This window comes from Eleginops maclovinus, chromosome 11, assembly GCF_036324505.1.
Source record: "Eleginops maclovinus isolate JMC-PN-2008 ecotype Puerto Natales chromosome 11, JC_Emac_rtc_rv5, whole genome shotgun sequence".
Taxonomy (NCBI): domain Eukaryota; kingdom Metazoa; phylum Chordata; class Actinopteri; order Perciformes; family Eleginopidae; genus Eleginops; species Eleginops maclovinus.
The window spans coordinates 4,597,784-4,620,122 of NC_086359.1; the positions used below are offsets into that span (position 1 = coordinate 4,597,784).

General features: G+C 41.7%; 2 protein-coding genes across 5 annotated transcripts in view; one reads left to right on the forward strand and one right to left on the reverse strand.

Moving 5' to 3' along the window:
• The window catches only part of mink1 (misshapen-like kinase 1), a 37,089-nt gene extending 26,781 nt beyond the window's left edge, over nt 1–10,308 (forward strand). For all 4 annotated transcript variants that reach the window (XM_063895969.1, XM_063895970.1, XM_063895971.1 and 1 more), the window contains 10 exons: nt 807–923; nt 1,782–1,893; nt 2,085–2,234; nt 3,264–3,407; nt 3,880–4,014; nt 4,150–4,250; nt 4,746–4,895; nt 4,974–5,133; nt 5,227–5,366; nt 5,716–10,308. In XM_063895969.1, the coding sequence (XP_063752039.1) occupies nt 807–923; nt 1,782–1,893; nt 2,085–2,234; nt 3,264–3,407; nt 3,880–4,014; nt 4,150–4,250; nt 4,746–4,895; nt 4,974–5,133; nt 5,227–5,366; nt 5,716–5,799 (1,293 nt within the window). In that variant the 3' untranslated portion in view covers nt 5,800–10,308. The remainder of the gene's footprint in view (nt 1–806; nt 924–1,781; nt 1,894–2,084; nt 2,235–3,263; nt 3,408–3,879; nt 4,015–4,149; nt 4,251–4,745; nt 4,896–4,973; nt 5,134–5,226; nt 5,367–5,715) is intronic.
• A 1,739-nt stretch (nt 10,309–12,047) lies between these two features.
• On the reverse strand, nt 12,048–22,070 carry gnb2 (guanine nucleotide binding protein (G protein), beta polypeptide 2). Its single transcript, XM_063895895.1, has 10 exons — nt 21,360–22,070; nt 19,547–19,625; nt 19,404–19,442; nt 18,827–18,933; nt 18,152–18,215; nt 17,786–17,948; nt 16,307–16,373; nt 16,024–16,225; nt 14,467–14,683; nt 12,048–13,651 (listed from the first exon to the last, which is right to left on the reverse strand). Exons 2-10 carry the CDS (start codon nt 19,601–19,603, stop codon nt 13,545–13,547), a joined length of 1,023 nt encoding a protein of 340 aa, XP_063751965.1. The 5' UTR covers nt 19,604–19,625; nt 21,360–22,070; the 3' UTR covers nt 12,048–13,544.
• Nucleotides 22,071–22,339: the final 269 nt, after the last annotated feature.

Sequence of the window (22,339 nt, forward strand, 5' to 3'; positions counted from 1 at the left end):
GAGGAGCATATCTACGTCACCACTAGTCCAGACAGTTTATATAATCGTCAGGCCTCGTTTCAAACCACACCATGCAAATGGTTACCCATTTCCCAGGGAGTATAAATGATGTGGTTCTAACTGAGACTTGATGAAGGGTGTAGATAATCTCAAGGAGACATCCACAGGCAACGCAAGTGTATTTATGTAGGACATTTTAACACAAGGCAATTCAAAGCAGCAGAAACGCGTACAAAAATGACTTTTAAATACAGTCAACCACCATCTGCTGTTGGTAACACACTGACTAGGGATAAGGACCTCATATAACCCCATTTCAGGACATCCAGACTATTCCTTTAAGGGCTTTCATGCTTCGTTTGAAAGCAGAGCGTTTTAAAAAGAGTTTGAGATTCTACAGTTCCCTTTTTTCCTCGATGTGGCAACAATGGCATTTGATTGGCTGCATGTAAACAACAACACCACATTAATAACATACAACAGATCACATGACCTCGACTCTCTGAAGCAAGTTTGGTGTGACTTCACTTCTCGTGTTTACTGCGGTCTGCTCACCACATGGGTCATGCTCTGGTTATTGGAGCAGCAGATGAGCCTCGATTCAAGTCTGACACTAACACTATAATTGTGTGTGTGTGTGTGTGTGTGTGTGTGTGTGTGTGTGTGTGTGTGTGTGTGTGTGTGTGTGTGTGTGTGTGTGTGTGTGTGTGTGTGTGTGTGTGTGTGTGTGTGTGTGTGTGTGTGTGTGTGTGTGTGTGTGTGTGTGTGTGTGTGTGTGTGTGTGTGTGTGTGTGTGTACCTGAAAGACCCCAGAGAAGCGGAGTCATAACGGATACACTAACTTGCCAGATGTGGTGCAGCCCTCCCACTCGCCCACTGATTCAGCCTCTCACTCCTCCCCTGGGAAGGACTCTGTTTATGATGTAAGTCTTTGAGGCTAAAAATATCAAACCTAAATTCCTTGTTTATTGGTATGAGTTCCCTATCGTCACGACTACTTTGCAGACTCCTATCTATCCCTCTATCCATCCACCTATCCCTCTATCCATCCATCTATCCCTCTATCTATCCCTCCATCTATCCATCTATCCATCCCTCTATCTATCCCTCTATCCATCCATCTATCCCTCTATCTATCCCTCTATCTATCCCTCTATCTATCCCTCCATCTATCCATCCATCTATCCCTCTATCCATCCATCTATCCCTCTATCTATCCCTCTATCTATCCCTCTATCTATCCCTCCATCTATCCATCCATCTATCCCTCTATCTATCCCTCCATCTATCCATCTATCCATCCATCTATCCCTCCATCCATCCATCTATCCCTCTATCTATCCATCCAGCTATCCCTCTCTCCATCCATCTACTTCAGTGTTTTTTAACTTACTCTTTATATTTGTATGTCTTGTACTCTATAGATGCATATCCTTCTATCATTAAAATGTATATATTCACTATTGTTTTTAAATGTTTTATTCATGTACAATGTCTTTTCACATGCTGCTGTAACCCATCCCATCCCAAAATGCTGAACAGCACAAGAAAAAAACATAACAATGAAAGTAAAACCTAGTTAGCAAAACAAAACAGAAAGAGTTTGATCACAATTCAGTAAACCATGAACAATGATACCGTCTAAAAGCATGTTTTTAGTCTCTCATCAAACATCTAGGAGTTAAAACTGCTGTTTCACTTCCACGGTCAATATGTGTTTTCACATTTTATCTGACTGTCTCCTTTTATATGACTGATGATGGAACTCTGTGCTCCGACAGTATCAGTCCAGAGGTTTGGTGAAAGCATCTGGCAAGTCCTCCTTCACCACCTTTGTGGATCTGGGCATGTACCAGTCTCCAGGGGGACCAGGGGATAACATGTCTCTCACTGGTGAGTCAGACGCTGTCCAGCAACATCTACTCAGACTGTCTTTAAACATTGAACCAGGAAGCGACAGCTGATTGAGAAATAATCCAGATTTAAATAAGAGATTGTCCCGCTCCACGCCTTGTAATCGTTCGCCCTTATGTTTCTCTTCCTTTTTAAAATAAGCCGTTTCTATCGCCATCCTCCCTGTTTAGGCTCCAGGTTTGAGCAGCTGAAGATGGAGGTGAGGAAAGGATCCATGGTGAACGTCAACCCCACCAACACACGCCCCCCCAACGACACACCCGAGATCCGCAAGTACAAGAAGAGGTTCAACTCTGAGATCCTGTGTGCCGCGCTGTGGGGTGAGAACAGATTCTACACCCTTTTTTTTTTAGAGGAAGCTCAGTTTTTCCACTTTTATTTCAAGTATTTTTATTTATTTTTTGCTATGAAGAGGTGCCAGAGTGAAGAGGCTGCCAGGGGGCCTTGCTCAAGGACACCTGGGCAGTGTCCCTGAGGTTACATAGATACTTTATTGATCCCAAATCGGTGTGTTCAGGCATCAACATGTATATTTGAAAGGTGGAATAAAGTATAAACACGTGGAGCTTCTACAAGTCCGTCCAACTTTAGCTCAGGGTTCAGGTTTGGAGTTTTGTTGTTCAGATTTCCCGGACGCTGTTTCTACGCAGACCCTCACGAGTGCGGTTAGCGTGTCCTCATCTCTGGGTCTCCTGTGTGTCAGTACTGCTTTATATTATCTTAACTTAAGTCGATTTTATTAAACTCTCGGTCACGTGACGTTGTAACCACACGTTGGCACAGCACTCGCAGCTCTCTGTCTCTCAGCAACTGTCTCTCCACAGTTGCTTACACTCCTATCGGCTATGCTAACGGTAGCCACTTTAGCTTGATAGCTAACCATGGCTCCTTCCCCACCCTCTGGAGTTCTCTCCTGCTCGACCTGTCTCGTGTTTACATATCTACAGAAGAAGAGACATAAATCAAACTATAAAATAGTCTGGATGAGTTATAATGTTCTTTAAAGAAACAATATACTACAGCAGCAGAAATGTAGACATGACACATATAACATATAAAGAGAGGATAGTTTATAAGTAGTATCTTAATTGGCTCCTCTCCAACTACCAGTCCACACTCTGAATCCTAGATCCGATCTGGACCTCTCAGTTCCCGAAAAAAAGTCCCTACACACAGCCATTGAGATTAAATACCAAGCTACATCGGATCCATTAAACAGTTTACAGAAGTAAAAATGGAAAGCATGCATTATTTCAGCAAGAGTTACTCCCAGAATCCCTTTAGCGGTCGCTTTAGGAAAGGCAATAATTACAATCATTCTAATAATTTGTGTCTGTGATTGTCTCCAGGAGTGAACTTGTTGGTGGGCACAGAGAACGGTCTGAAGCTACTGGACCGCAGTGGGCAGGGGAAGGTTTACCCCCTCATCAACTCCCGCAGGTTCCAGCAGATGGACGTCCTGGAGGGCCTCAACTTGCTCATCACTATATCAGGTCATTAGGCTCGGCACCCGGCTGCTCCCAGTGCAGCGGCTCAAAGCTGTCTTTAACTTTGCTCCTGAAGGTCACAAGAAAACAGTTTTTATGTCCGAGGTAGGGCCTGAAAGTTTTGACAAACGCCAATTGACAAAAACAGTTTTATAATATACTGTGTTATTGGTTTTAATTATAATTGAAGGTGATTATTGATGCTTTTCTTAGATATTTACACTTAAAATCCTAAAATTAATCAGTATTATGCTAAAAAAAAGGCTGAAATATGCGTTTCACCACAAAAAAAGTAAGTTTGCAAGTGACTGTAAAGAAATAAAGACCATTAGAGTTGGATCTTACACTACTACCAGAACCAGAACTTGTTTATATTCATTTAATGTTAGTTTTAAGACTCCCTGATCTCTTTATTTATCGCCTGCAAAGTATGAATTATTGCTGATATCAGTATTGATGTTCTGCTGGCTCTGTGAAGGCAAGAAAAACAAGGTGCGTGTTTACTACCTGGCCTGGCTGAGGAACAAGATCCTCCACAATGACCCTGAGGTGGAGAAGAAGCAGGGCTGGACCACGGTGGGGGAGATGGAGGGGTGCGTGCACTACAAAGTGGGTGAGTGACAGACGACCGTTGTTTCATGACTGCGGTCTATTCCGCTCTGGAGAAATTCTCCATGAATGCATTTGCCACGGTGAATTATTGATCGCCGGTGTCTGATGTCAGATGGCCTTGTGGTTGTTCTTTCAGTGAAATACGAGAGGATAAAGTTCCTGGTGATCGCTTTGAAGAATGCCGTGGAAGTGTATGCTTGGGCGCCCAAACCTTATCACAAATTCATGGCCTTCAAGGTAAGTCTCCTCTTTCCCATGAGCCCAGATTAGCTGTGCACGCTCAGCCAACCAGAAGAGCATTTAAAAAGGACACATGATGCTCAGCTTCAGGTTCATATTTGTATTTAGTGCCTCTCCTGGGACATGTCTCCATGCTTTAATGTTCAAAAAGCTCTTTATTTTTCTCATACTGCCTGTGCTGCAGCACCTCTTCCCACCCTCTGTCTGAAACCAGAGCCCAGTCTGCTCTGATTGGTTAGCTGTCCTGCTCTGTTTCATTGGTCATAAGCTTAGAGATGTCCTGCCCCTTAGAATATCACCAAAAGAAGTGCGAGAAAGGACTCCAATGGAGGTGTTTCGGGGGGGAAAGTGTCTGGAAGAGAAAGTCCCTCTGGAGGGAATTGGCATTTAAGCCTTTGCAGACCGTTTACATGCACACAAACATATATAACAAACCCAAAAAGCGTAATTATGCCTCTTTCAGTTGACTATCCTCTTGCTTTCTGCTCCCAGTCTTTTGCAGATCTGCCCCACAGGCCCGTCCTGGTCGACCTGACCGTTGAGGAGGGTCAGAGGTTGAAGGTCATCTACGGCTCGTGTGCTGGCTTCCATGCCATCGACGTGGACTCTGGAAACAACTATGACATTTATATCCCCGTTCACGTACGTTGCACAGCTTTCAGGGGGGGGGGGGTTTAGAAGTGAAAGGAGCTCACCCCCTCTGGTTTTCCTCTCAAACAGATCCAGAGCCATGTGATGCCGCACGCCATCGTGTTCCTGCCCAGCTCCGACGGCATGGAGATGCTGCTGTGCTACGAGGACGAGGGCGTCTACGTCAACACCTACGGACGCATCATCAAGGACGTCGTCCTGCAGTGGGGCGAGATGCCCACATCTGTTGGTGCGGCACACATACTAAAAACACAAGTGGATGTTTAATCTGTTCAAACTGCTTTTAGTTTGCTTTAAGCTGATGCTTTATTTTGCCCTGCAGCTCATATCTGCTCAAACCAGATCATGGGATGGGGAGAAAAGGCCATTGAGATCCGATCCGTGGAGACCGGCCACCTGGACGGTGTCTTCATGCATAAGAGAGCTCAGAGGCTGAAGTTCCTCTGTGAGAGAAATGACAAGGTACGATTGTGCGGGATGGTAAGGTCACAAAGGGAAGGGAAATGAACAATTTATCTGCAGATTACCATAAAAAAAAACACACACAATAAATACATCATGGTGACTTTTTAATTTTTATAAATAAAATAAAATGGAAGAATAATAATAAAGAAAGAAAGGAATTAATAAATACATAAATATAAACAATTATTAATTAATGAAATTAAGAAAACCCAAGAAAAATAGAAATACATTTTTTTAAAAGTGATAATTACGACAAAAAAATCTCATATCCTCCGAAAGCTAATCGCTATTAGCATCTGAGTTTTAAAACATGCGTGTAATTGTGTGTGTGTGTGTCGTTCCCCAGGTGTTCTTTGCCTCGGTGCGCTCCGGCGGCAGCAGCCAGGTGTACTTCATGACGCTGAACAGAAACTGCATCATGAACTGGTGAAGGACCAGCCGCTCCGGTCAGTGTGTCGAGCCCGGCGCGGTGCCGAGAAGGAAGCGCATCCCAAACACTCACAAGCGCATGCACACACAGATGCGAACAAACCTCCCGTTCCTCTACAGCTCTCTCATGCACTCATGTTTGAAAAACACACACACACACACACACAATCTCTTAGACACACACACACCAACAATATTTCATCCCCCCCCGCGATCTCCCTAGCTTCAGATGTTAATACCATCCATTGATTTGTACTGTAAATATTCCTGTCTTGATTTACTTTAATTGGTGGTTTTCGGTCGTATCTATTTAGTTCCTACTTGTGAAGTGTGTTACATTCCTTAAAGGACAGTACGTTCTGAAGAAGGCATTATTTATCAATCCTGTATGTTTAAAAATGAAGCTGTAAATAGGTAGCACCTTACACTTAGATCTGAATCATTTGCAGGCCTTTTATTTCGCCTCAGTGTGTTGCTACCCAACCAATGAAATGCTGGAAATCTGCAGTGACTTGAGGCAACTTCAGCGAGGCTTAAAGGAAGGATTTAATACACATATATTACAAATGTACATTAAAGTCAAGACAGAGTAGCTATTTGAAGTGTTTTTAGTTTCCGTATAGTGACCTGAAGTCTGGCTTCCACTAGCTTTGTCTGGCCTGAATGATATTACTCTTAGTCACAGCAAGTAAGATTTAAAAGCAGAATAGATTTCAGTTTAAAAGCAAATAAATGATTAAAAAAACATCAGAAGTCTCATAAATCAGACTCAGTAATGTGAAATCTTCTGCTTTGCCTTTTTCTTCCCCAACGGTTTAGGTGAAGCCATCATTATTTGACTCATCAGGCTTTTTGTCTTCATAGTTACAAAAAAAATACAACAAAAAAATGTTATTTATATGTAGTGATTCTGTACTGGTATAAGCCTACTGATCTTCTTAATTTTACTGTAATTATATTGCCATTATATTGCAATATATGCTATTCTGTGGGTTGTTTGGAGAGGGCTGGTAGTGTATAGGGAGTGTGATGTGGAAAGTAGGACATGTAGAGAGTGATTAACGGAGATCATTTCCCCAGCGCAGCTATCTGCTCTTCTGTATAATATTTCAGTTCTCCGACGGTTCGGTTGGTGTGGATCTCTCTGTGAGGCGGTCGCAGTAGAAGCGCTCTTCGTGTGGTACGGTTCGTCGTTCGTCTTAGGCCAGTGGAAAGATTAAATTTAGGGTGACTCTGCAATACCACAGAGGACTGCTGGAACACGTGAGACTTAATATATTTTAGATATAAATATATATACACTCTGCCAAAGTTCACAGCATATTCTGCAACGGGGGGATGAATCGAAGCCAGAGGGAGTTCAAACATCATTAACCAATGTTCCTTTCTGTATCCAAAACGTCGCTAATATTTCCTCTAGTCTTTGCTCTCTGTGTTTGTTAGTATAGTCCTTTCCCATTTAAAGAAACTGGGAAAGTGTACGGTACAGGTGTGAGGCGGCGCTACCAGGAAGTAGCTTACTTATTTCCTGGTCGGTCAACACATGAATCAAACTTTCCCTTCTGTGTTTCAACACTAGGCTTTCAACAGGAACACCACTTCAATCCCATCGTGCATCTCAAATGTCAACCAATTAGACTTTATAAATTCAAGCTGAGAACTGTACTTGTTTTTAGTGAAAGGTTTTGGGTTATAATGAAAGGAGTCTTGGCTAGTGATCCGTGGGAGGGAAGATATATTTCATAGAGGCGCACAGAAAGTTTGCAGAGGAAGTTTAAGCAAAGATTATATAAATAGATGTTCAATTTTACGGTGGATAGATTATAAAAACAAACTGTACATGGGCATGGAAAGCACTTTCACTTCTGTAAACATTTATAAATATATCTCCAACAGATACTTGGTGTGCATGTAAGCCATTGAACTAGAGTATGTAGTACTGTATCCCTTTTTAGCACAAGTGTTTTTATTCTTGAATATCTGTTGCGTGCCACGACTTATATTTCGAAACTACAATCCAACAGGAGCTCTGGCGCTCACGCTTTTTATGGTAACAAACATCATTTTTTTATCAATCTGCCATGTTTACAGTCAAAGCAGTGCCTTGGAGAGTTGGGAAGAAGAGATGTTTAAGGATGGGTCATGAGCCCCCGCCCCACTTGTCTCTCTTAACTTGAAATCCCATGAAGAAGAGGCACAGCTATATTTGCTCCTTCAATATGATTTACGTGCCATTGAAGTGCACTTAATCCAGAATAATAATGTTCTTGAGTTGCTTTTTGGCACCTTGTATATTTCCTAAAAATAAAGTGGCAATAATAACAAATATTAAACACAAATTAATCCAGTGTAACGGATAAACTCGCAGTGGGAGCCCGCCTAGTAAAAAGCCATACGTGTGTGTTGTGTGAAGTAAACACAGATCAGTTCAGCCCTGTGTGTGACGTCGAGCTGATGAGTGGAGATGATGTGCGTCGTGTAATCTTGGTAGTGGGGAAAGTAGCGTGATTATATTCTGAGAAGCCTATTTTATAAAATATGTAAATTAGTCTATATTGAGAAAATCAAAGTGAATGTACATCTATAAGACAGATTTGTATTTATATGAACATGTGTACCGCTCTATTAATCAAAGCACAATGTATTTTACGGCAGCGAGAGATCAAAGCTAGAATTAGGTGGTGTTTTTCTTTCCTTCCTTAATTCATGTTCTATAAGTCGTTGGTTCTAGTGAAGCGAGTAGACAGCTGTGTGTGCGTAGGCTGTCCGTTACTGCAGCGTTTCTGTTCGCTTATCTGGACGAATAGAAAATGATTCAGACACTTGTTGGGACGTACGGATCTGGCCTCGGGTGTAATGGTAAAGTTGACAGGATGTTAAAATGCTCAGGCGCTGGTGTGAGGGGCGGGACGTCCCTTGGCGGGAGGCTCTTGGTTCTGGTATTGTATAAAAATCAGAAGCGTTCGGCTCATGGCGATTGCATCGATCAATTAGCGACAGACTAAAGACAATTAGGATTTCTTGACTATGTTAGTTGTGTGTGTTTTGTCACCAGGTATGAAAGATCTTAAAGGGTAACTGCAATGATTTTACACATTCATTTGAAATTATTATTATGGTTATTTTCTGGGTCATCTGTAAATACCTTAATTTGTCCCAAAGCAGGGGATGTGTTCATTCCCCTTTCGAACTCTAAAAAGTAAGTGAACATTTTTGAGGTAGCAGTAAGTGTGTGAAAGTGTACAGTAAATTGCACAGAGCAAACAGGGGTGTAATAGTCTGAGTGTAGGGGAGTGGCAGCCAATAATACCCCCCAAAAATAAATTGTGAAACATTATGAAGTATATTTACAACAATACGACAAATGTGAAGTCTCATAAAAGACCTCAAGCGATCAGTCAGTTGTTTAGAGCTGAAGTTTCATGCTTGGAAATGTAAAAAGTGTACGGGTGTTGAGATGGAAAGACTTCAGCTGCCCAGACCAGGATATCCGATCAAACTAATGGCCGTCCTGTTGCATTGTGGGAGATGTAGTCACCAGACATGGATGTGTAAAATCAGTGCAGTTATTCTTAAAAGTCATTCTCATGTCGCATTATGTAGAAGGTACTTTACTGCACAAGCTTTGCGAAATCATCATTTGACTTTATAAAAACAGAAGTGATCTCAAAACAAGAGCTTGCTCAAACTATCGAGGTTAAATCTTCTAGTAAAATTACAATGAATATCTACGTTTAGTTATTGGTTGAGGTAATTGAGTATGTAATTGACTTCCAAATATAACAGTTGCTGTCTTATTGCACAAATGCTAATCATTGCAGTTGGAAAGACAGAGGAGGAGTTTGTGGTTGTTGTTTTTCCCTAAAAGCACCTTAAGGTGTAAAAAGTGCTATTTCATTTTGTGCCAAGAGCCATTAAAAGAACTTCTCAAGTCTTTAGTTTGAGTGTCAGATGATGACATTTCTTTTTAATAAGCAATACTAGCATTCGAACAAATCAAAACCCGCAGCTGACCATCTCAGTGTGACCTACAGGAAGTGATTCTTCAGTGGTCTTTGGCGGACTGGATGTAGGCTGGTTTTTGTGTTGCTCGTTATCGACGTCTGTACTTTACTTTCCTCAACAAGCTTATCTCTGCTGGGATGCTTTTCCCTCTTACGCTATGAAGAAATCCAAGATACTGCCTTCACAAAGTATAGATAGATGAGGCACTCTTCTCTATGTTTCTAATCAATCAGGTGTGAATGGATTAGGAGCGAGGCGGATCAAACTCTAAAACTTTAGACAGAACAAATCATTCTTTTTCAAAATCCTTTCTCTCTTTTTTTTAAAAGACGATAAACATCTTGGCAATGTTTCAGTGTGTGAGCGTGCATCTGTGTTACTTGTGAGAGGTTAACTCCAGATTGTATTTCATAGACTGATAAACTTTAAAACTTTCAAAAGATTGTGTTGAATGAATTCATGTCTTAATACAGAACTGTTTGAAAAATAAAATACCTTAATCTCATTAGTCTTGGTGTCTTTTCTTTGCACTGTGGAAAATGTCCATCACATGACAGGTTTTAACTGAGTAAAAGTAGAAAGTACTCTCATCTAAATGTACTTAAAGTAGCGACAGTAAAAGTAGTCTTTGTTTGATTGGTCCATTTCAGAATAATATCTCTGATATGTTTTATAATGATTGATCATTAAAGTGTTCTCAGAGCTGGTAAAGGTGCAGCTAGTTTGAATGGCTTTGTATACTGCAGGGTAGCTGCTGATTTACTCCAGGTGAACTAAAGTCTGATTTAAGGGCTGATTATATTTACCATCATTCATCCAAATCTGCCTAGCAACTAAAGGTGTTAAATAAATGTAGTGGAGTAGAAGTACACAGTAGCATCAAATGGAAATGCCCAAGTAAAGTACAAGTACCTCAATTCTATTTAAGTACAGTACTTGAGTAAATGTAGTTGCCAAAATGGTAATGAAAATGAGAAATGTCCCTCGTGTTTAACCACATGATGGTGCTAGAATCTGCTGCTGTCCCTCCCTGTCACTGGATGTGTATAACATACTGTATGTGCACTTTGCTTTAGAGACAGTGAACATGTCTACTTCATTTCACAGAAACGAATTGCCTGAAAGTTAAGGTAAGTTTCATCGTGTTTTTTTTTCGAATGCAATCTTTCTTTATCCTTAATAGTTGAAGCTGGAACGTCGCGGAAGTTGCAGCGCCCCCTGGTGGTCGGAGGTAAAAGCACTCGAGTCCTGCACATCGTCATGTATAAGAAAAACATAGTGAATTATGATTTGTATTATTGTGAATGCACAAAACTGCAGCGAGTCCAGACAATATGTCACCTAATTTAAAAGCAAACATCCTGAATTCGACCACATGACACGTGTGGATGTTACAGGTTTTGATATTATTTTATAATTATTTTTGATTTCTTTTATGATATCCATATGTTAAGCTTCCTTCCTGGTTTTTTTATTACATAATATTGTTAACCTGATTATTGTTGTACCACCTTGTATGTGCTTTGGCTTTACTGTGTTTTGAGATGATCATACCAATAAAGCTTAATTGGATTTTAATTATCTATATTTATATTAATCTGTTAAACATTGGATTTGGCAAAGTCAGTGGTTGGTGCGTTTCCGGCTTTGGGTTACGTTTTCACTAGTGGTTTCTAACCGTGTAGTATACATCATCACCCAAATCTTATAACCTAAACCTTTATTTTATTGTCTGGGGAATTAATGGTTAATATAATGAATTTAAATCAAATTAAACCTAATTTTATGATTTATAAAAGTCAAATACTTTAAGAATTGTTCAAAATGTACCGCAGAAGACCACAGATCGTTTGAATTTAAATAAACATCACTAATTCAGTGAAAGTAGTGGCCATTATGTTTCAGCTGGGATGGAAAGAACAGGTTCTCCCAATGGAGGTCGGTAAGAGGGGTAGAAGCGAGGGGGGTTCACCTGGGATGCAAGGTGTAGCCGTTGAGCCGTCTGGAGGTGTCGTGAGCCTATCGATGAAACACAGGAGGAAGGAGGGTTCCCACCTGAAGACCCCATGATGTTATCACCCCTTCATCCACTCAGAAGGTGCCGTTTATTATAAGAGGTTGTAAAATAAAGTCCTATGAGCTCAACTTGTTGCAAATAACAGTATTGGACCATCCGTGTTTAGTTTTTTGTGGCAATTGGATGAAATAACCCCTTATTGTTACAGAAAAACATTAAGAAACTGGTCAGATTTGAGGAAAACAGGAAGTTTAATGGGATAATATTTAGATCATTGAACAAAAAAAATGTGTTCAGTCTTTGTAGAATTTATCACGAGGCTTCAGAAATTAATCAAACACATTTCAAATGATCCCTCTTTTCCATAATATCTGAAGAATGGTGTTACTGTGCTGTTAAATTACCAAATGTAAGCTTTCTAAATAGCATTCCTGGTCAATGTGTGTGTTGCAAATTCAGTACTGGAAATAGCATGTGTAGCCAAACTGTACCTCTTTACATCGAGTCCATCACTGTGTAAATAAAGAAAACCACAATAACTGGCAGGAGAGGCTATTTATTTATTAATATTATGTACAATTATACCATCGTAAAGTCCAGATAATACATTGACAAAGTCAAAGTATGAATACTGGCTCCTGCTTTATTAAGATGTGTCTTATAATGCTTTTATTTTTTCACCCACCTTTTTGAATCTCAGATCTTTTTTATGTTGTTAATTTAACTGTATCAATATTCTCTATTAATAATCCTTAACGTGTATCTGAGGCACACAGGGAGAACATGAATAAAATAAGTGTAAAAAATAAAACAAGAAGAGCATGTACTGTGTGTGTGTGTGTGTGTGTGTGGGGGGGGGGGGGGGGTACGTATCTATAAAAACAGTGACTACATGATGTCTCGAGCCAGAGTTGATATTTTCCTCTTTTCTCTGTTAATGGACTCGCATGACTCTCTTCTCACTTCCTTCACATTAGCATCGGCGAGATACATGTGCTACCGAGACAAAAATAGTACAGAAATTTTAGTCTGAAGTGCTTTTTGTCGACTTCATTGTAAACAAAGACAGAACTGTCCAATAATGTCTTCTCCCCTGTTTAACTGGAGGAGCAGTGTCTCGCAAGAAAAACGGTGTGTGTGTGTGTGTGTGTGTGTGTGTGTGTGTGTGTGTGTGTGTGTGTGTGTGTGTGTGTGTGTGTGTGTGTGTGTGTGTGAAAATGAGCGTGTTAGACGTGTTAAAAGGCTTCAGGTCATAGTGGCATTTGTGTTTTTATTTTATTTAAGCAACTGAAGATTCAACTGTTTTTGTCACATTTTTACATTTTACAGAATACGTGTGTGTGTGTGTGTGTGTGTGTGTGTGTGTGGGTCTTTACTTAAATCAGCTGTAGGTGGGTAGGTAGGTAGGTAGAGTGTGTGTGTGTGTGTGTGTGTGTGTGTGTGTGTGTGTGTGTGTGTGTGTGTGTGTGTGTGTGTGTGTGTGTGTGTGTGTGTGTGTGTGTATAAAGTCATACCTAAGTCATATATATTATGTACAGTACAATGTTGCAGTTTGTCTGTTGAATCTTACATACAGTGAATACAGGGTGCAAACTGTGTCCAAAGAAGGGAGCTGTGTGTGTTTCTGTGTGTGTGTGTGTGTGTGTGTGTGTGTGTGTGTGTGTGTGTGTGTGTGTGTGTGTGTTTGTGTGTGTGTGTGTGTGTTCGCTATTGGTGTGCACAGCTCAGTTCCAGATCTTGAGGAAGCTGTCCCAGGACCCGGTGCTCACCGCCATACCGTCATCCGTCACACCAAGACAGCTCACACGATTGTCATGGCCGGCCAGGACCCCTGCAGGGGGGACGGGGACAAACAAAAGAAGATTTGTTAGTCTAAAATGTTTTGCTCTCAAGACTGTGGTGAAACTTTTAAAAAACAAACAGCGACCTTGTGTTTGGAGCTACGTTAGCAAAACTTTTTGTTGCAAAACAAGGCCTAAGACATTTGAATCGACTGGTAGCAAACATTACTGTCACGGCTCCCTTCCTTTGTTTCTTTGAAGAGGATATGAACGCTAATTTTCAGGAGCAGATTTGTATGTACTGTCTCTCCTGGGACATGTCTCCATGCTTTAAATTTCAAAAAGCTCTTTATTTTCTCATACTGCCTGTGCTGCAGCGCCTCTTTTCACCCTCTGTCTGAAACCAGAGCCCAGTCTGCTCTGATTGGTTAGCTGGCCGGCTCTGTTGTGATTGGTCAACAGCTTAACGATGTCCCGCCCCTGAGTCTATCACGTACAATGTGTTGGAGCACTAGCCAATACAAGCACGAGTAAAATCACTATCTAACTGAAGTAAAGAAAAGAGTCTAATGGAGGCATTTCAAGCACTGGAGGGAGCATTGGGATTTTAGCCTTTGCAGACCATTGACATACACAACAAAAATATACACCCCTTTAAACTGACATGTCTTACGCTATCGTTACATTTTATTAGTTGTGATAACTTTGTTTGGCACTGAATGATGATGATATGCCACTATTCAAATCAAAAGCGCACACCAGGTGTACTCTAACTTGGTATTTGAGTAAATGATTGCAGGTGAAGGTCAGAAAGTGACTCTACATTTAGTTTTATTTCAGAGCTACTCTTTGAAATGAAGCCCACCTGCTCTGTCTCCCTTCATGGCGTCCCAGATGTTGCAGTTGAAGTCATCGTAACCAGCCAGCAGCAGGCGGCCGGAGCGGGAGAAAGCCACGGAGGTGATGCCGCAGATGATGTTGTCATGGCAATAGAGGCTGAGCTCCTGGTCCGCGCGCAGATCAAACAGCCTGCAGGTGGCGTCGTCCGAGCCGGTGGCGAAGGCGCTGCCGTTGGGAAAGAACTGAAGAGGGAGAAAAAGAAGGATGAGAAGCAGGAAGGGAGGATTCGGCCCAATTCCAAACCGCAAGCCCTTTAGGAACAGCACCAGCCGCTGATTAAATCTTTATAGTGGTCAAACGGTGGAGCTACAACGTCCGTGTCTTCCCATTACGTCACTGGACGAAGAACGTTTCCCATTGACTTACATTATTGGGAAAGCGTACTCAACTACAGATCCTGGACACTTTAATACAGTCATATACATCATTAGGGCCTCAAAGTTGTAAAATGTGCTAGGACAAAGAGAGCTGGATACACAGTCGGAGGCGGGGACTAACCTTAAGCCCCGCCTCCGACTGTGTATCCAATTCTCTTTGTACTTCCATGGGTCCACCACATTGTTACTATTATGCTGTTAAAAACCAACTACTGTGGAGTGAGAGTGGGCTATCAAGCCTTTAACAGGAAGTCTTCATCGGTCCTGGCCAAAAATAGACATTGAAACTTGAAGATAAAATTGTGGGGGTTTTTTGTCCAGGAGATGTTGATTATTAACCGTTGTTGCGAAAAGTTACGACACTTCCTGTTTCTGCCGGAGAGAGGGGAGTTGGTCCTAACGCTTGCCGCTGTATTTACACCCTCGCCTTAAAGAAGGAGCCTCATTCAGCTGTGAGTGTGACTACAGACTGAGTTTGAGGGAGGGTGTATGGGGTTCGGTTTGGAACTGGTTCTACGGTAGGTAGTAGGTAATTCTTTGTTCTACAATTCTCATTGGCTAATCGTGTCTGATCAATTAGAGAGATTTAAAAACACCAATATGTTTTATTTTGAATCCTCCCACCTGTCATCTATGGGGTTCAACCTTTGTGGTGCATCAGTCCAGACTCAGATGGAGTCAGGATGTTCAGATATGGTGTTAATTGATAATCTTGTTAATCCTCTGGCGTGCTCCTAGTTTAAATCCCCCCCAAAGCTGGAGACAAGACAGCGTGTGACGTCAGCGTCGAGACAAATCCCGGAGCTGCTCTGTTGCTATGATGTGTCGGACGGAGGACGGGAGGGACAGACTTTAGACCACTAAAGATACCAGGTCCAGTTTCTAACTTTAATTAATTGACAGCACAAGGCAGCTTATTTGATCTCCTGTATATTTAACTGGCTGGATTAAATTAAATGTCTTAGTATTGTTTGCTTAAAAAAGCTATTTCTTCCATTTGGACATAAAAAAAATTAATAGTTTTTCTTTTTTTAGGGTGATTTTTGAATGGTACTTCCCATGACAGAGAGAGTTAACTTACACAAAAGGTATGAATAAAGATGCATATTTATAGTTTGGCCACAGAGCCACCTGAGCACACTCACACAGATGGCGTTGATGTCCGACTCGTGGCCCGTGAAGGTCTGCCGGCACATGCTGTCCCTGATGTCCCACAGTTTGACCGAGGCGTCGCAGGCCCCCGACACAAAGGTGCGGAGGTCGGGCGACAGGGACAAACTCATGACATCGCCGCTGTGGCCCGAGAACACTGTGGTCTGCTGACTCGTCTCGATGTCCCACAGTGCACTGGGGCAGAGAGCGCAGGGTTAGACACTGAGCAGCGTAGAAGAAAATACTGTATGTTTGTGTTTTAAGTGAGTGGCTCACCAGGTGGTGTCTCCTGAACTCGTGATGATTTGATTGTCATCGATGAAACGGCAACAGGACAGGTAACCTGAGAGGACAGGCGGCATGGTGAGTTGTGTGAATCAATTAAAGAAGCCTGATTATGATTTTTGGGCTTTTCCTTTTCCTGTAGTGTGTTGTATAGATTTTACTGCATGTAAATGGTCTGGAAAGGCTAAAATCCCAAAGTTTCTCTCCCGCACTGCCTGAAATACCTCAAATGGACGCCTTTGCTTACTTCTGTTCAATCTTAACACTCGTGCTTCTTCTATTGGCTACTACTCCCACACAATGTATGTGATTGGCTAAGGGGCGGGACATCTATAAAATGGTTGGCCAATCACAACAGAGCCAGCCAGCTACGTCAGGGCAGACTGGGCTCTGGTTTTAGACAGAGGCTGAAAAGAGGTGCTGCAGCACAGGCAGTATGAGAAAAATAAAGAGCTTTTTGAACATTAAAGCATGGAGACATGTCCCAGTAGAGGCACAAAATACAAATATGAACCTGAGAATAAACATCATATGCGCCCTATAAGGATAAGTGGAAGCGTCTACTGTAATACAATAACCATGAAACAGGAACATTATGTAACATTACACTGATTGTACAAAACATTAGGGGAAAGTGAATGTCATTTCCTGCCTTTATTTCAATCCATCAAATTATTTATTTATGATGGAATTGGTTATTGAGCTTTCTGTTTTGTTGATCTCGACACCTGATCCTTCATGACAATAACATCTTTCCCACATCATTCGAAGACGATTAGTGTCTTTATTAATGCTGGTCATCTTTTAATAGCATATTATAAATCCCATAGTTGTAACATTAGCCTCTTTTTATAATGCATTAATCACTGTTTTAATAAATATACTGTGAATATAATTGCTCTTAGTGGTAATTTGCTTTAAAATACATGAAGATGCACGCACAAAAATGTGTGCAATGTGTGACCTGCAGTTATACAGTATAATACAAATTGACCTTACATATCCTTACAAAACGCTTTATGATAATAGTTATAACACAGTATGACAATAACTATAATTATACAGTGCTATAAGCAGATTATAAGTCATTTTAAGTATGTGTATGCTTTATAATGGACATAGAAAGTGTTACAGATTTTTAAACACCTTTCAAATTCTGTGCGTTGCCGCGTCATCTTGATATAAAGTCACAACCTATTTTGCAAATGACGTACAGTGGCAGCGCAGCTCCAGTGTCACACACACCGGAGTCTCACAGACGGGAGTTGATGTCTCAGCTCATTAAGATGCCGCTGCCCTGCGATTAATTAACCATGTAAATTAAATCTTCATTGTTTAGGGGTTTTGGGAGCAGAGCTTTCCCACGAGGCAGAGGGACTGCTGCACGCTCTTCTGAAACACCTCATCAGTTTGACTCACGGGGAGTGTTGAACTCTAGGAGAAGCGGTTTCAGAGCGCGATGTTTCTCACCTGTGTGGCCGGGTAGCTCCCTGCTGACCCTGACGTTGCCCTCACGAGTCTTCAAGCAGTAGATGGAGCAAATGTTGTCCAGGCCTCCGCAGGCCACGTAGTTCCCAGAGGGGGCGTACGCACAGGTCATCACCCAGGAGGAGCGCAAAGGGATCGCGTGTATCTAAGAAGGCATTAAGAAACGTTTAACTTTTGGAGTAGAAGTTTAATAAGAGCATTGGTTTAGATAGAATATCCCTTGTCAGCATTGGTTACAAAATTAGTAAACTGCAATCCTCAAAGAGAAAGACTTCATTTCCAGTTCGAACGTTGGCCAAGTGTGATTATATATCCAGCTGATAAGCAGAACAATTCAGCTGACTTTACCTTGTTAGTGGTGTAGCTGTCCCAAACGATCAGTTTTCCATCTTGAGAGGCACTAACCAGAAGCCTGTGGAGACAAACATACCTTATCTATCAGTGGACACATAACACTGTTGAGTTAAAACACCACATAGACAGGTTCACTAGTTCAGCCAAAATGTAGAAAGACGGAAAACTTTAGGTTTACCGTATATATTTCAGCACCGATCACGGACAGATTAGCCTCTTTTTGTTCGTAGCTTACAAAGTCTTGGCTTTTTGGTCATTTTGAGTCTCTTCCCAGTTGGTTTTGTGTCGGTAAAGGCCACACAATGCCTCACTACAGCTCTTGTGCTTTTTGAGTGTATAGATCCAAACCTAAAACTGCTCCAAACATCTCGTCAGTTTAGGTTGGCTCGGCAGTTTTGGAGCTAAATGCTATTATTAGATATCTAATGATAATTCCTATATGCTGAAGCTGGTGTAATGTTTAGCCTTTTCACCATTTCAGTGTGTGTCAGCATGCTAACATTAGCTAATTAGCACTCAACACAAAGAACAGTGTGAAGAGGTAAACACTTAGCTTAAACACTTTTCGGCACAGCCAGCTTAAGCTATAGTTCAGTTTATGAAATGAAGTGTAGTTTGTCTGTTGTATATTTAAATGAAATGTATTATAACAGTGCAGTATGGACTCACTTTGAGTCAGTGCCCCAGTGCATGGCGTAGATCTTAGCGAGATGGCCTCGGAGGGTGCGCCTCGTCCGCATCTGGATCCGCCCCACAGGATCCAGACCAGCAGTTATCTAGGTTAGAGAACAGAGGTTAATCAAACAATTAGTCCTTCAACCCTATCATCCTTTTTTTATTTGAGAATTGAGTGCCATGGTCCAGAGAGAAACTTGGGATTTTAAGAAAATTGTAAGAAACCCGCACAGGGACAGCAAGAATAGTCCTGCCCAGTTAGATGATATGAATGCATTAGGATGTAAAAACTAATACTATAAATGATAGTATACACACAGAACAAATAGAATGGTTAAACCTCATGTTACATACCCCCGGTGATCATGTGGGTGGGATTCGGTATAAATAACAATAAGTATTCATGTTTATTTTACAAAGTGTGCATGCACAATGAACTAACTAAAGAATAAGGTATTTAAAATATTGTCATATTGTCCTTTAATCATCTTCTCATATGAATGGTTAACAAACCAATGGCTATCACTAAAATCAAACTTAGATATTCGTGACTCGGATCATTTGCACTTACCTGTGTCAGGGTTGAATCTCCACATGCTTTCCTGGCATCCTAATAGACATGGGATCATAGGATGAGTGTGAATAAATCAGCATTATCTTCTTGAAGATGCCAAACTGTACGTACATTAAAAACTATAAAACCATTTGACTTACTCGTATCTGGTTCCTAAGCTGCTCGGCCTCCTGGCGAAGCTGCTCCAGCTCACTCATTTTGGATTTTTCAAGCTGTCACCTGTTGTTAGAGGGAAAAGGTCAAATATCAGACTCTGATACACATAGAGCATAATCTCAGAATTAATACAAATAACTGCAGATGTGTATAAGTAAAGCCAATTTGGGATTAGCATAGTTTCATGCATCCATAATCCCGTAATCCAGGAGTCCACTTTCATCAAAAATGAATCAATTAAGAAAAAATGCAGTTTGCCTCTGATTTGAGGTTAAATAGCAAACAATTAAATATAAAAAATGCATTTTAATCTCTAAGGTTTACTGAACCCACACGGTGAGAAAAAACCTTGTAATCTGTTTATGGCTGTGCAACCATGCCTAGTTTAACTGGGGAGAATAATCTGTAATGACTAAGCTGCTATCGAGCAGCCAGCATCGCTACCAGGCAGCAGATCCTGAGCGAACACTCCCTTTGAAGCTGAGGGGAATCGTAACACTATACAGGTCGTGTATCAAGTCAGAATTTGTGCTAATGCTGGACTCATCTTTATCTCACGTGAGGTGCTGTGGTTTCTTAAAAAATGAACATGGCAGGAGACGTATCATTTAGCTATGGGACAACTGAGGTCACGCAAACACTGCACATCACATAATACTTCCAATATTAAAAGCAGCATATCCTGTTCCTGATATGATAACAGTTACTCATTCAAAGAGGGAGCTTGTATTTGCATTTGTGCAGCAATTCAAATCCTCAGCAAACATGCATACAGTGCACACTAAAAAGGAAGAGCAATTAGCTACAGTAGGTCACTGTTCCCTGGAGGGACCTGCGACCAGATGGATCACACGGCACTAATGGACGCCAAAAGGGGTGCATCATGGGTCTCAGTCTCCTGGCACAGCTGCTCATTTAGCCAATGAGGAGGAGAAAGGCTGAGGGGGGGTGATGATGCATCAGAGGATCAGGCCTGGATGGGTCCAGCCAGATGCTCGATGGCATGTTTTTGTCGCCTGCGAGCATCGACTGGAGGGCGAGCAGATTTTGTGCTGAAGTCATGCCAATGGTACAAAAGACACACATCATATAGACTCCACCTGCACTGATGCATGGCCTAGTAGCTGAGCATACATGCTACCCCCTTCATGATGATGCTGATGAGGGGGGGTTAGAATAAAGCTGAACACTGTGATAAGAGTGGCCTTTAAAGAGCATATTTTATAACATAAGGAGAGAAAGAACATGATGCCAAAGTGTGACTGGCCCCACCCCTTCAAGATGCACATCTGATGTGGAGCTACACCACCATGGCTTTGCCTACATCTGCAGCTGGAGGAGAGTGCAGAGCCCACACAGCCACTGCATGTTAGACAGAGTAAATGTTAATGTCAAGAGAAACGGTGCTGCTCAATCCCAGGTTAACACATGCAGGCCTGGGCTGGGAGCTCCGCACGGAAATAAAAACCGCAGTAAAAGAAAGAAGCTCGATTCAAATATATATATAAATAGGATGTGCTCCATAAAAGATGTTCATTTCACCGTCTGCAGCATTAAGACACGTCCTAGTGTATTTAAATAGGAGGACAGGCCCCGTGAATGCATGCTACATCACATATTGATCAGTGAAGGCCTTGGCCACATCTTGTTTCAGATGCTGAGCTCCTAAAATGCGGATGTAGCTAAATTAATTTAGTCGAAATGATGCCACGAATAGGCACATCATCACCCAGCCATCTTACCCTGAATAGACCGGCCTACATCAGCCTGTCACAGCGTTTCATAATGGGTGGCTACCTGTTAATTCTCCCGATGATTTGCTGCTTTTTCCCCTCCGCCGTTACAAAAAAACCGAAGGCAGCGTCCCCAGAAAAAAAAAATCCGCTGGAGGATTTAGTCTTTTATGCTCATTAAAAAAAATGAGATCCACTTAAAGCTCCGTGTGTCACGATTAGGCTATTTCCAAATCCTTCAGCGAACAGGCAAACGGAGGAGGGCTACACACATTTCCATTTCTCTGCTTTAGTGGAGCCTGCTGAAAAAAGATGAAATCTGCTGCTGTGTTGCCGTTTCCTCCTCGAAAATGCTTCTTTTTTTTCACGCCCGATCAGTTAACAAACACATCTTTGTCCAAATGCGACGTAAACAAACAGAATTGAGCAGCTCGGTCCCCTGGCCCGCATCAAGCACTGTCCATTAAATACTATTCAGTCCGTTTTACTCCGATTCTGCTTCTTGTGACGTTATCCTCGTTTCCTTCCTCTCTTTGGTTTCCTCCTCCCTCTGCCGACACTTCATCAGGACAACCGCCTCCGAGCCTACAGTGAATTACTGAGAAAAGATCTGCCTCATATAGAAGAATAAAAGCATTAGGAAAAGATTGTGGCTGCAATAAATCAGCCCATCAGTAGATCTGAAGCGTGTATTTTCTCTCGGTATAATGAGAGGCGGCCCTGTCGGTCAGTTATCCACACGGTTCCTGTTTTTCTCTCCTCTGAATATCATCATTCAGAAACAGGCAGCCAGATCACGCGGTGGGTGCTTGCAAAAAAAAAAAGGGTTCTCAAATCAGGGCATGAAGCATGTTTCAACCACACCCATCTAAACTGTGGAGTGAAGTAGATTTACTCAAGCACTGTATTAAGTACAGTGTTGAGGTACTATTACCATTTGATGCTGCTTTGTACTTCTACTCCACTACAATTCAGAGGTAAAGGGTGTACTTGTACTCCACTACATTCATTTAATATCTTTAGTTGCTTTCCAGATTTGGATTA